Source organism: Peromyscus californicus, unplaced genomic scaffold, assembly GCF_007827085.1.
Source record: "Peromyscus californicus insignis strain IS unplaced genomic scaffold, ASM782708v3 Scaffold_7__1_contigs__length_154581171, whole genome shotgun sequence".
NCBI classification, from domain to species: domain Eukaryota; kingdom Metazoa; phylum Chordata; class Mammalia; order Rodentia; family Cricetidae; genus Peromyscus; species Peromyscus californicus.
In genome coordinates, this window is record NW_026294595.1 from 39,962,542 (window position 1) to 39,976,733 (window position 14,192).

At 40.8% G+C, this 14,192-nt stretch overlaps 1 protein-coding gene across 1 annotated transcript in view; it reads right to left on the minus strand.

Moving 5' to 3' along the window:
- Positions 1 to 12,611, minus strand: part of Ifih1 (interferon induced with helicase C domain 1) — a 53,564-nt gene extending 40,953 nt beyond the window's left edge. Inside the window, exons 1-2 of the mRNA XM_052725667.1 lie at positions 11,562 to 12,611; positions 2,907 to 3,075 (exon numbers count right to left, since the gene is read on the minus strand). Of these exons, the coding sequence (XP_052581627.1) occupies positions 2,907 to 3,075; positions 11,562 to 12,008 (616 nt within the window). The 5' untranslated portion in view covers positions 12,009 to 12,611. The remainder of the gene's footprint in view (positions 1 to 2,906; positions 3,076 to 11,561) is intronic.
- Between the last annotated feature and the right edge of the window lie 1,581 nt (positions 12,612 to 14,192).

Here is a 14,192-nt window from a genome sequence, read left to right on the forward strand (position 1 = left end):
ATCCTGAGGTAAATTGTCTGACCGTGAAGGAAGACAATTTTGACTTCAAAACACAGTCCTGAAACTGGCACAGAACGACATTCTTTCCCAAGAGGGAGAAACAGGATTGAATGTAGAGGTGACATTGCTTCAACAAGCCCTAAACCTAGCAACAAAACATCCACAAACTCTTAAAGGGCACGACTACCTCTCCTTGACCTGACATTCTGCCTCTGTAGCCCCTTGGGGGAATCACTCCAGAGCCCGGAAGGGCAGCCTCTGTTGTCCTCTCGGACCATGCTGGCGCTGTGGGTTGTTGTGAGGTGCCCCACCCGCCTCTCAGGCTCCTCATGAAAACGACAGGGCCATCTCCCCGGAGGCGCTGAGGAGGGATAGCCCTGATGCTGGGTCTGTGCATTCTTTGGAGTCGTTCTTTCTCTTGCTTGAAGAATAGCTTTCCCACCTGTCTCAGTGGGTCCAGGAAGCTTCCGTTCCCCACCTTGCCTTTTCTATGTCCTTTAGTTGAAAAGTATGACCTAGTCTCTAGCTGACAGAAACCTCACCCATGATTTATTCTGCAGACATTGATTCAGCTACGCCTTCATGCTCTCAGAATGTATCTCTCTGTGTGTCTGAGTCTCTTCTCTCTCTCTCTCTCTCTCTCTCTCTCTCTCTCTCTCTCTCTCTCTCTCTCTCTCTCTCTTTCTCTCTCTCTCTCTCTCAATATTGATAAGCTAAAATTTCTCCAAATCTTTCGTGTTTTGACCTCTTTTAGATTAATGCTTCTTTATTTTCTTATTTTCTTTTACATTTTGCAAAAACAGAGCAGGAGAAACAAAACCACTCCCCACCCCACCCCACCCTTTATTTTTTTAGAAATCTACCCAGTAAAGGTGTTATGGAGATAGTTCGGGAGGCAATGAGCTCGCCACAGAGTCCTGAGGACCTGAATTAGAATCTCCGGAGGCTGCATGAAGCACAGAGTGGTGGGGCCCTCTGTTCCAATGTCAGTGCTCCCACTGAGATGGGAGGTGGAGACAGGAGAATGCCCAGGAGCTCTCAGGACAACGAGCCAGTGTGCACAGTGGTGAACAAGGAGACCATGTCCCAGACACAGTGGAAGAGGACGAACATCCAGAGCTGCCTCTGATGGCCACATGTCTGCTGTGGTACACAGATGCCTGTACAAGCAGAGGGATACATGGACAGATACGCACACACAAAAGAAAGGAAGGAAGGAAGGAAGGAAGGAAGGAAGGAAGGAAGGAAGGAAGGAAGGAAGGAAGGAAGAGGAAGGAAGGAAGGAAGAAAGAAAGAAAGAAAGAAAGAAAGAAAGAAAGAAAGAAAGAAAGAAAGAAAGAAAAAGAAAGTAAGAAAGAAAGGAAAAGAAAGAGAGCTCGAACTCATGAAACTCCTGACTTTTTTCAATTTTTAAAAATTTCAATTGGGGGCTGGAGAGATGGCTCAGAGGTTAAGAGCACTGACTGCTCTTCCAGAGGTCCTGAGTTTAATTCCCAGCAATCACATGGTGGCTCACAACCATCTGTAATGAGATCTGGTGTCCTCTTCTGGTGTGCAGGCATACATGCAGACAGAATACTGTATAATAAATAAATAAATAAATAAATAAATAAATAAATAAATAAATCTTTAATTTTTTTTCAATTAAAATATAATTAGATCACATCTCCCCTTTCCTTTTTCTATCCCTTCCTATGTCTCTTGCTTCCAATCCCTCCCACGTCTTCCCCCCATTTCTTAGACTGATGGCCTCCTTTTCTTTTCTTTTTTATTGTTACACTTACACAACACAACATACACACACACAACACACATACACACACATGTGCATACATGCACGAAATATGAATTACAGCTTGCTGAGTCCCTTTGGTTTTGCTTGAGTGTGTATGAGTTCAGAGCTGACTACTTTGTCTTAGATAATAAATTAGGGGGCGCAACGCTGGGAGAAACAAATCATTCCTCTCTAAGCAGTCTTCTGGTGAAGAGAGTGAAATATATTTGAGTGTTTCAGAACTCCAAACTACTGGGCAAAAGCAGATTTTCATAAACCATATAGTAAAACACAGAAAATGTTTTTCTTTCAACCTAGCAACATTATTGACCTAATCACAGTACTTCAATACCACCTATTACTGGTTCTACTTTCCAGAGCCCATTCAGAAAATCGTTCACTGGGTGAATCCTTTTACTAGAATGGACAGAGGAGAGGGACTTCCCAGGTCTCCTGCAACTCCATGTCCTCATCACCTAGAACAGTACCTGGTACAAGTTCACTGAATGACTGCTGAATAACAGACAGAAGAGAAAAAATGAAGCAAGTGTGTAATAATTATAATAGTGATAATCAATTTATTAATAATGGACTTGCACTTTTTCCTGCATATGATATTTTGAAAACAGGATACATATTATGAAAGGAAAAAAGCCAATGGGGCAGTTTAAATTAGATTTACAAACTAAGTATGTGAAAATATATTATTTTAGATATTATTATTGAATATTTTAAAAATTATATTAAGTGAAAATTAAGTTAATTGGTAAGGATAAGCCTTTTACAATATTCATAAACCAAAAATATATTTTCTTCCAGTTTATCTGTGTCTCTCTAGTGTTTAAAATATTGTGATAAATATTTGAGGTGATTATCTCATTTCAAAAGTAAGATTGGAATGATGGCCTGTTGCTGAACTGGTGGTCATCACAGTGTGGTGTCTCAGTGGTGGTGTCTCAGAACTGAGTCTTTCCTACACATGGGCTTTCTCATTCGTAAAGAAGACGAAATCAGTTCTTCCCATTTAAAAATGTTGATTCTAGAAGTCCCGATGCTTGATATTACAGTTTGAGGTTTCAATGAATTTTCAGTGACACAGTATGCAAAATCTTCCTGATAGAATCAGAAATACCTGCAATGTTTTCCGGGCCGTCAGCACCTGTCAGCTCTTGGCAAAGCGCGTCATTTCCAGTTTGACGAAGAACATCCAGGAAAGTAGAAAACCAGTTTTCCTTCTGGACGATCCTTCTCAGCAGTTCTCTTACACCTGACTCATTCCCAGCATTTCCTACAGCCGAAATCTATTATTTCAGCAGAAAAGAAGGAAGAGCAAATACCTGTTGACCATATGAAAAGTGAAAACATTCCAAAGGAAAGTCAAGGGGCTAGGTAAACATATGAACAAAGGCTTATTATATTCAAACACTAAGAAAACATCAGTGTTCCATGTAGCTATACCAGAGTCTATCAGGTGAAAAAAAACAGTCATTGAGCCAAATCCTCTTCTAAATATGTAATATTTTGTAAACCAGAGAATTGTTTAGTTAGGCTGATGAGGTTGCTCAGTGGTTAGAGGCACTTGCTGCTGAGTTTCATGTGCTGAGTTTCACTCCCAGACACCACATGGTGGAAGGGGGAAACCAGTTCTCACAAACTGTCCTCTGACCTCTGCGCACACAGACGGCACATTTCCTCGGCAGTTCCCACCACAAACTAAACTTTGAAACAAAAATTTTAATAAAAAAGGAAATACCAAATAATTGAGATTAATAAATGCTTTGCTTGAGTTTCTGTGACCAAAGCCAAGAGAAAGTATCTTCCATTTGTATTCATGTTATGGCTCATGTGTGTCTATGTGTATGTCTCTGTGCATGTGTATGTCTGTGTGTGTGTATGTGTATGTCTGTATGTGTTTTTGTGTGTATGTCTGTGTGTGTATGTGTATGTCTCTGTGTGTGTTCTATGTGTTTGTCTGTGTGTGTGTCTGTGTGTACATCTGTGTGTGTGTCTGTGTGTGTGTGTATGTGTGTGTGTGGTATGGATACGAGTGTACACTTGTGAGCTTCTCTGTGCATGCATGTGTGAAGACCAGAAACTGATCTTTGCTGTCTCTCTTAATCTACTTTTTCTCTTTGAGGGACTAATGGAACTAGGAACTTGCTATTTTGGCTAGACTGGCTGGTCAGTGAACCACCAGATCTGCCTGTCTCTGCACATCAGAATATAAGACATTTCTTTTTGATGTATTTTGGGCTTGCCATTTTCTTTCAACTCATAAAGTTTATAAATCAAACATTTCATGGCCTCTTCCTTGACTGTTACCACTTTGGAACTAAGTAGTTACTGACACAGATTTATCTTCTTGCCTGTTTAATATTTGCAGTTTTTATTATTGCAGTGATAACATTTCTCCAGATTTTTGCACATTCAATATTGTGAGAAATTAGTTTCCCTATTCTTTTTGGGATATGAGGAAAAATTACTTCTCTCTATATCTATATATCTATATATCTATATCTATATATATATCTATATCTAGATATATAGATATATAGATATAGATCCTTTACAATATATAAGCACAATTTTTTTTTCCGAGACAGGGTTTCTCTGTGTAGCTTTGTGCCTTTCCTGGAACTCACTCTGTAGACCAGGCTGGCCTCAAACTCATAAAGATCCGCCTGCCTCTGCCTCCTGGGTGCTGGGATTAAAGGCGTGTGCCACCACTGGCCAGCTATAATCACAATTTACTTTTCTCAAATATTATTAAAGGACCAGCCTTAATAATATTCTTCCCAGGGGCCCAGAAGAGAAACTACGAACGGTACGAATTATTTTCAGGAAACGAATCTAAGTACCCTAAGCTTTGTCCATCTACTTTATTCCTCTGGGATAAAATCCTATCTGCACAGTTTCAGTTCTGTTCTTGTGCCTAGCTCCTTTCTTGCCTGATTTCTCTCTACCTTTATCTGCTGTCCCCTCTAAGTTCTATCTTAATTCTCATCTTAATTCTGCTTCAAATAGGTCCTTCTCATCTCGCTCTTACCCAGCTAGTACTTCCCCATCTGGCTCTTCCTCATCTTCCATCTCATCCTCAAGGTCTCTTGGGTATTCAGTTACATACCCAAACAATAGCTATCCTCCACATCCAGCCAGGTCACCAGGCTTGAATTCCTACAGGGTCATAAAGGCAAGTAAGAATTTTCCTCAGGCAGTGCCATCAGGCCTTCTTTTACAACCCAAAAAGAGAGCGGTAAAGGAGGGGGTCAACTGAGAACTAATGATCGGTTAGGATATCAAAAAGGGAATTTATGTGCTCAATCTACATTCCTAGAAGTGGTTAGATAAGAAGTTAGGAGTCGCCGGGCGGTGGTGGCGCACGCCTTTAATCCCAGTACTCGGGAGGCAGAGCCAGGTGGATCTCTGTGAATTCGAGGCCAGCCTGGGCTACCAAGTGAGTTCCAGGAAAAGGCGCAAAGCTACACAGAGAAACCCTGTCTCGAAAAACCAAAAAAAAAAAAAAAAAAAAAAAAGATAGGAGTCTATAATGTTAGTAAGGCTGTATAAGAAAGGAGGGTCTCAGCTTAAATTACACAAGAAATAAAGCTATCCGCCTGACCTAGGAGACAGGCACTGTTTGCACAAGGGTGTTACCTTAGTTTAGGAGATCATTTGGCCTTGGATGCTTGATAGGTATTTTAGATAAACACGTTGTTAGGAGTTCTTGGAAGTACATAGCATACAAGAAAATCATTGTAGGAATCAGCTAATATATATACATAAAGCTAAAATATCACCAAGACTTCTTAAGCCATGGCTTGACCTTTGGAAAAGTCCTTGACTTTTCCAAGCAGTAGCTTTTATAATAGTAGCTGAATTCCATTACATTTTCCTGTGACTTGTAACATGCTTTCTCTTTTATAATAGTCTAAGATATCATTTTAAAATACAGATCATCTATACATAATTATCAAAGCCCATCTTTCCAGGTCTGAACAGAGTAATAAACACTTGGAGAAAATGCTGAACATAGGCCATGCTAGAAAGCCATTTAGTCCACCTTTGCCATCTCTGACATCAAAGGTACCACTTCCTCTCCGTGAGCCTCACTTCCTACCCCCAAAACACATGCAATAGAAGCTGTGGGGATCCGCCATGCTGGTCGTGATTTAAATCCACCTGTGGAGATTTTAAAACAAAATGATGCACAGACACTATCCAAAGAGATCCTACTTGATGGGAACCCAAACACTTCTTCAAACTTATTTTTTTGCCATCTTATGTAATTCAATCAGCATACCAGATGAGAAATACGCTTAGATATTCTCGAACTTCCCAAATGCTGCTAACATCTCAATTAAAGTTGCTTTTTCCTACAAAACATATCTGGTTTTCTAGTCCTGACATTGTATTCCATAGCATTATTATATGAGGACCTGTTGGAATTTCTGCAGCAGTGCCTGGTGGAAATCTAGTACTAGCTTTCCCTAGGGATGACGGGGAAGTGTTTGTTTTTGCAAAGAGTTTATTAGTAGACAATACTTAGTACCTACAGTGCTCACCTGAATCTCACTCAAAAGATAGTTTTATCTTTAAATTTTTTAATTATCTTTTTATTTATTTATGGAGTGTGGTGTGGAGCATACAATGTGCTTGTGGAAGTTACAAGACAAGTTGCTGGAGTGGGTTCTCTCTTTCCACCATGGGGGTTCCCAGAAGGATCAAACTCAGGTCCTTAGCTTTGCAGCAGACACCTTGACTTGAAGTCATCTCTCAGGCTCCACTTTATTAGCTACTGCTGTATTGAGTGATCTGAATCTAATAACCCAGATAGCACGGGAACAGGCAACAACAGAAATCCTGTGCATATCAGAATCCAAGATACAGAGATGTTTAGCTCTCGCTAAGGTCCCAAAGCTAGTAACTAACAGACACAGATCCTAGGCAACCGAGTTTTCGGGGTGAATGCTGGCTTCCTGAGCTGTAAGTCCAGTTAAAAATTTCCTCCAATTCTAAGTTCACTTTCTGGCAATAAGTGGTTAAAATGATTATCTGATTGTTATACATTTTCATCTATTTCAGCCCATCTCCCCCATAGCATTTTCTAAGCAGTTTCTTGCTCAGTCCTAGTGTTTACTAACTTTGGTGGTAGTCTCATGATGGAAAATCTTTGTCTGTTCTGTAATTTGTGAGATTTTTGTTTTCTGGTAATCCGAAGCATAATTACTACCCATGTAAACAAGACTGATCTCATATTCTTATTTTAATTCAACATCCCTATTTTTTATCCTTCCATCCTTAAATAGCTTTAACTCTATCTGGCATAAATAATCAGAATTTTCTAAGGACAGCGACTGAGGCTTTGTAATCAACATTCTTACTAAAATCCTATGAGTATTCTACTAACCAATTTTCCTTCCATGATTACTCTATCAAGTTTATGTTTCCTACAGAATCTGAGATTTCGTACTTCCTTTGTCCAGGCATTTGAGGATCATGATGCTGTACTTTTTCCTAAGGATTTTTATTTTTGGAATGTGAAACTACATCTAATCTGTTTTTGTTGTTGTTGTTCTGTTTTGTTTTTGTTTTTTGTAGCTTCATCCATGTTCTCAATTTTTAATATCATCCCTTTTTTGGTATTGGAAAGTACATCATTTAAAGTAATCATATGTGCCCATGTATCTGTTTGGCTTATATTGTTCTCTTAAAATATGGCAGAGATATTTAGATCCCAACAGATAAGCACAACAACTTTAATTCCCAGGAAGTTAATATGTATTTTCAATTGTAGCAAGACACAAAATGATTTCCACCCCCAACTGGAATTTCTCCTTATGAAGTTAAAAAAATGTTCCTATGTAGATGCCATATAAACTAATTGATGGAATAAAAAACATGGGTGAATTTGTGGCTAGGACAGTTCACTTCTTGACTATTCTAAACTTTTCAGCAGAAGGAAGTGGAGAAAACAACGCAATCTTCATAAAGCACTGGATTTCCAAGGCAGTTGTACTGTTTGGAAGTTTTCTCTTCCTCTTATATTTTAGGTAGCTATTTAAACAGAATAGTGATCTTTTAAATCCAGCAGAGTTCAATTTTCAGATGAGAGCAAATTAGTAAGCAAAATTCATGTCCTAAACAAAGAGTTTGTTCGTATTTTACCAAGTAAGTTTTCAAATGCACATTGCTAACATCTTGCTCATACTTTCTTACTTTTTTGCCCCAAAGAGCCCGTCCTTCCTAATTTGCCTAATAATATAACACTTGAGGTGAAAGCTCACTTGGGTGTTCAACTTCATATCTGAAGAGCGTGATTCAGTGTCTATCTGGGATATCATGGTATCTTCGTTTTCCATGTTAATGAAGGGTATATGACCTCCAAGACTACGGGTGCTCAGTGATGTCAGCCAGGGCTAAAACACACATGTGAGTCTCTCCTTACGGATGTTACTATACTAGGAAACGTGATCACTTGTGTCTTAGAGCTCTTTTGTGATCTGTATTGTTGGATTCCCCCAAGTTGTCACTAAATATCCTGGGGAAAACGGGAAAGACAGGAGCATTGCATTACTGTGAGGGACAATTCTATTTTGATTATTTGTAAAATGATGTGTATTTATTAGTGAGTCTAGTTTTTAGACTCACTAATGCTGCACACACAGACTTAAACTAGGAACTATGATCAGCACTGTAACATAAACATCATACAAGCAGTGTCTGTGTTTTTTCCCTTGTCTTCTCACATTAGCATGGTATCTGGCAAAGATGTCACTCAAATCATTCATTCTGAAAGAATGATGAAATCAGTAAGTCAAATATGTTCTTGGGGTACTTATTCTCAAATCATCTGGGGGCCAGCTAGTGCTGGCAGATATGTGTAAGAAGCCAAAATTAAAATAACTGATCAAATAGAAAATGTCGACAAGACAGCTTCTCAGCTCTTGGCAAAGGTTAACTCAGAAGGTCTACAAAATAATAATAATAATAATAATAATAATAATAATAATAATAATAATAACCATTTTTAGAAGTCTTGATTAATTAGTTAAGCAAAGCTTAACTTTTAATGTCTTTTTCAAATTACCAAAATTTGGAAATTTAATACCCACCAACCATCTATTTCCCAACATCTTATCATATTTAGCTTATTATATGTCTTCAATTCAATTTTCATTTTATTTCTTTTTTCTTTCTTTTTGTTTTTTTGGGTTTTTTTTTGCAAATAAACTTAAACACCAATCAAATGATGAAAATTCTATCCCTGGCTAGAATCTGGGTATTTACAAGGTGAAAGACAGCTTCTTTTTCAGATCAATTTAATTCACAGACATTAAGAAGTAGGCCTATATGTGGGAAATTTACCTAAATCCCTGAAACTTTACCCCTAAGTTAAGGAGTGAAATGTGTGACAATCAAAGTCAATATAATATTCCTATTAAAAGATCTGATCGTTCATGAAGCTTTTTATTTAATATTTCTCAGTTAGTATTGATGTGAGTTTAGAAATTACTGTGCTATTCATTTTTCCCGGGTAAACTTAGGATCAGAGAACCAAATCTCACATACAGTACAGCAAAGACCGTCCTTCCCCATCCCACCTTGCGGCTGTAAGGTACACATTTGATGACCATTGTATCAAAAGAGATTCCTCCAAATGCAGCACTGCCCTCCCATTGTGCTTCACGTTTACTTTTAGAGCAGATAATGTAGAATAATGCATGAGGAATGATTACAGACTCCTACAGACTCACCACTGCTCCTTAGCCTCAAGTCTCTAGCTCTTCCTTCTCTCGGGGATTCCTTAGAAAGAAACGTGAAACTGGAAGAAGGTTTGGGTTGTTTTAGCTTAACTGCTGCCAGTACACAAAAGTCCCTTTACTTCCCGTCATCTCCGTGTCAAATCCCTTGCATTACTGCTAGCTGCCTCCGAGCTTGCCAGAATCAAGAACTTGGATAAAATGGAGCTGGCAGAAATTCAACCCAGGCAAGACAAAAGTGATGCTGATAGGCAGACGTATTTAGAGTAAATAAGGAGAAGTGCTGGTTCTCTGGCACTCGGGACATCACAGCACCAAACACAAACAGCTTTGTGGTGTGACCGGACTCTGTTGCTTCTGGACTTCCTAACAGCTACTGTGGCTGGAAATGCCATCTTCCATCTCCAGCTGGCTTGGAGGCTGCATACTTTCTTCCAAATTAAGATTCTGCCACCGTGATGTACACATTTGTCATATCCAGCTGGACTACTATAATGCGTTCTAGTCAGTTCTCAATACACAAGATGATATAAATGCTAGCGACAACAGTGCGAAGTAATTCACTTGTTGGGGAAACTGGACATCACAGCGAGATGCGTGCGTGTTTGGCTCTGGGTAGGCGTAGGTACTGCTGACTCTACTAAGTACTGTCGATATTAGTAACATCATGGGCTAGGGCCAAACAATCTGATGCCCAGAGAGTCTACAATGAAGATACAACCAATGAATCAAAAGGAAAGGAAGAAAATGTCAAAATCATAGCACTGTATACAGGAAGCCTTTGACTTATGGTAGTGGGTTATTGGTCCATATGTTTTTCGTCCCCCCTGGAGTTGAGGAGGGACCGAACCCAGGGCCTTGTGCTTGCTAGGCAAGCGCTCTACCACTGAGCTAAATCCCCATCCCCGGACCGTATGCTTTTCAAATAATGACTTTAAAATTTATTTTATTTTGTTTTGAAGTATGTGTCTGTGGGAGTCGCGGTGGAGTATGTGCATGTGGGTGTAATTCAGGTGGAAGCCACGGGCATCAGAGATTCCCGGGTCTCCTGATGGACAGTTGTGGGACAGGTGACATGGCCACTGGGAAACTGAACTCCCATCCTCTGCAAAAACAGCACTTGCTATTAATCACTGAGCCATCTCTCCAGCCTCCAAACAAGACTTTCAACTTGCAACACTGGGTAAGCCAGATGCAGAGAGCTCAGTATTTATGTAGTACAGGGTGCATTTCTGTCCTTGGACAAACAACTAACATTATATTAAGCCACCTGTTAAACTTACCCACACAAATGATACTCCAAAAAAGTCATCCATTCCTTCACTAGTGTGAAAAACTAAGACTAGTAGCATTTGTTTGCCAATCAACTATCTCTGAACTTGATTGAATTCTAGAAAATATGGAAACTTTGATTAAAGAAAAGAGAGAAATGAGATGTGATTTTTTTTTCTTTTGGGTCAAGAATTAATGAGATGTGCATACTACTACTTAAGGCATGGATTAAGGACATCAGGGACCTGATAATAAATATTTTAGCTTTATAGGCCATATTACCTCCACCCAACTGTGAAAAATCAGCCATAAAAGAGTACATAAGCAATAAGGAGGAGAGTTTCAATAAAACTTTATGAACACTTAAAATTGAAAAACCAGACAGCTAATTACCTTAGCTTCTGGTTCTTAAAATATGAGTAGAAGGCTGGATGCAGCAGATGGTCCACAGTTTGCTGAGGGCTATTCTAAGAAGCATGTTAACTAAATCATAAAACTCAACATCACCTGGACTTGACGAATCATAAAGATGGGAGATCTACTTCTGTTCTTTCTGGGAGACCAAGAGTGAATTGTATAACTTACCTGGGTTTTCTCTTCTGTAAAATGGACCCTCTGTGGTTATTTTGAACATGAACCATAAAAGGAGGGGCGTGTCTACCCAAAGACATCGAAGATAACTATGGGGAAATGCACAAGTAACCCTGCTTTGCAAAACCTCCCATTAACTCATCTCCATCTTACGTGACACTTACCCGATTTCTGTCCTCAGCTGTCAACAGTCCCTTCTCCACGCAAGTATCCAAGACATCATTAATCAGAAGCTTGTCCACCAGAGTGGGCTGAAGGAGGTTCAGCAGGTGGAGACATTCATCATGGGCGGTCTCAAACGAGGGAGAGGGCAGATCGGTGACTCTGACATAGCGCGCAGCGAGGGGGCTGCCACTGTGCTCCAGAGCCTCCACGAAGGTCTGCGTCCAGCCCGGCTGCCACTCCCCCTTCTCCAAGGTGCTCAGCAGCAGTTCCGCCGCGCTGGTGTTCCCACAGGTGGTGGCCTTCTTAAGAATCTGCTCTTTGGTTTCCGCGGGCAGAAAGATCAGGTAGTCCAGCACCGGCTCCACCTGAAAGCACATTTTCAACCTGGTCCTGAAGATTGAGATGAGATAGCGGAAGCTGTCCTCGGCAGAACACACATTCGACATCCTTGGTTCTCTCGGGGAATGGGAGAGGAGTCTCCTGGGCGGGCGGGCGGACGATCCACAGGTGGGAGTGGGTCCCCGACTATGCTGCCTGACAGGGGCAGGAACTAGGTGGCTTCAGAACCCTAGATCGATCGGTCGGTGGCACCGGGCAGGTGGCAGGTGGGCCAGGAATGTGCTGCAGCAGGTGGGCACAGGCTCGGGACAGCTCGCACTCTGCTACTGCAGCGCGGCTCGCCCTCACCGGGAGTTTTAAGCACTGTCTTCCACCCACAGATCATACAAGTTGCAAGATTGGTTTCTGTTTCGATTCTCTTCTCCGGACTTCAGGAACGTCAACTTCCGGACCAGAGAATTAAGTTTCGTGAGGGAGGAGGAGGTCCTCGGACTCAGCTGGTTAGGCGAGAACTTTGGTCAAGAACACCCTGGGAAAGTGGGAAACCGGAAGGGAAAGCGAATCCTCCCTTGTGCTGAGTAATCCGGCGATGCTCTGCAATGGTTTATTTGTGGATATTTTGTCTTCCCCGCGGCGTGCTGCTTAGAAGACCCGATCCACTCGTCAGTTAACATGTAAAGGACGAGGAAGGTCTCGGGGAAAATGAAGAATTGCCCTAAAACCTTGATGGGAAAAAAAAATGAGTTACTCTCATTTGTGGGCGTCGACGGGTGGGGGGTGGGGCAGGTGGGAGGAGGATCCAGAATAATGGAACCCCAGGAGGCGCTACTGCATCCTAGGTACAGTAAAACTCACAGCCAGTGGGGTCCCAAGAACTAATTTGTTCATCCAAGAACTGGGGCTTATGTATGAAAAGTGAGAGGGGCTGGGGATTTAGCTCAGTGGTGGAGTGCTTGCCTAGCAAGCACAAGGCCCTTGGTTCGGTCCTCAGCTCTGAAAAAAAAAGTGAACTCTACTAAACAGCTTTGTTTTCTCGTGCTTCGATTGGCAGTATAATATTTATACAGCTTTGACCTGGGCCTGCCTAGTGGGTTGACTTTAGTCACCAGCTCAGGCTAGGAGGAAGCCAAGACTGATGACTTCCTATCTCTCAGTATGTAAGTTCCCTGTATTCTTTAGGAGACAACTTTCTTATAATAATACAAGACAGCAACAAAAAACCCTCAACAACTTATTCTTGATAGAGCTGCTATTCTTTTCTTGGATTCAATACAACAAGTTTTGGCTGAAGCATCCAGGAACTTAATTAGCAACTAATGTACTGCCTTGTAGTAAACATCAACATTTGTCTATGTCATGAGAGAGAGAAAAAAGCCATTCACAGTGGGGGAGAAAAAAAAACAACAAAAACACCCTGGCAGCTTTGTCTCAATACAGAAGCTGCACAAATGTGAGCCTGGGGGTTGCTGTCCACCAAGCAGGCAAACTATATGTCCAAATATGGAGCTACAGTAACACTTTGAACAGAACTTCCTGGTCTAGAATTATATGGAGAATGGAAGTTATCAGAAATCCATGTTTAGGAAAATAATTCATCTGTTAGGGAAGCAAATTCACTGAAATCTCATCAATCTGGGGAGGCTTGCAGATTCTTTAAAAACAATAGAATGGCAGAATTTCCATGAGACTCATGACAGCATTCAAGATAACCAGAGCAGCACTTTATACCATGCCCTGTGTTATTCTCTAGTTAATATAACATAGCTAAGATTCCCTCCCAAAGTATTATAAAATGCAGCCTGTAAAACGTTTTATGAGTACCAAGTCCTTGATGATGTCTGCCCTGAATGGGAGTTGTGGGTTGACCCCTCGGGTAGACCTCGTGTCACATACACAAGAGAAGTTGCCCAGGTGATTGGAGGCATGGCCTTGCAGACTCTTGCCCTTCTGTTTCTTCATAAAATGCTAATATTTCATTCTTTAATTTTGGGGATTGACTTTGCATCCAGTTAGAATTCATTTTAGTTGCTGAATCTGCAGAAGGTATATTTTTGAGCTATTACCAAGATGCATTATCCAGTTCTCCAGCTGCCTATGGATTTTTTTTCAATATGGTACAGCAGATATTGACCAATAAACCAAAAATCATTCTAGTCCCTGGCATTCCCTGCCCTCATCTTCTCTTAGTTTCAAACATTGACAATTCAGAAGGAATTGCTGGTTGGATATGGGGAAATGGTGTCATTATCATAACACCAGAGACCTTGGTGGATAGAGGGTCCACATAGATG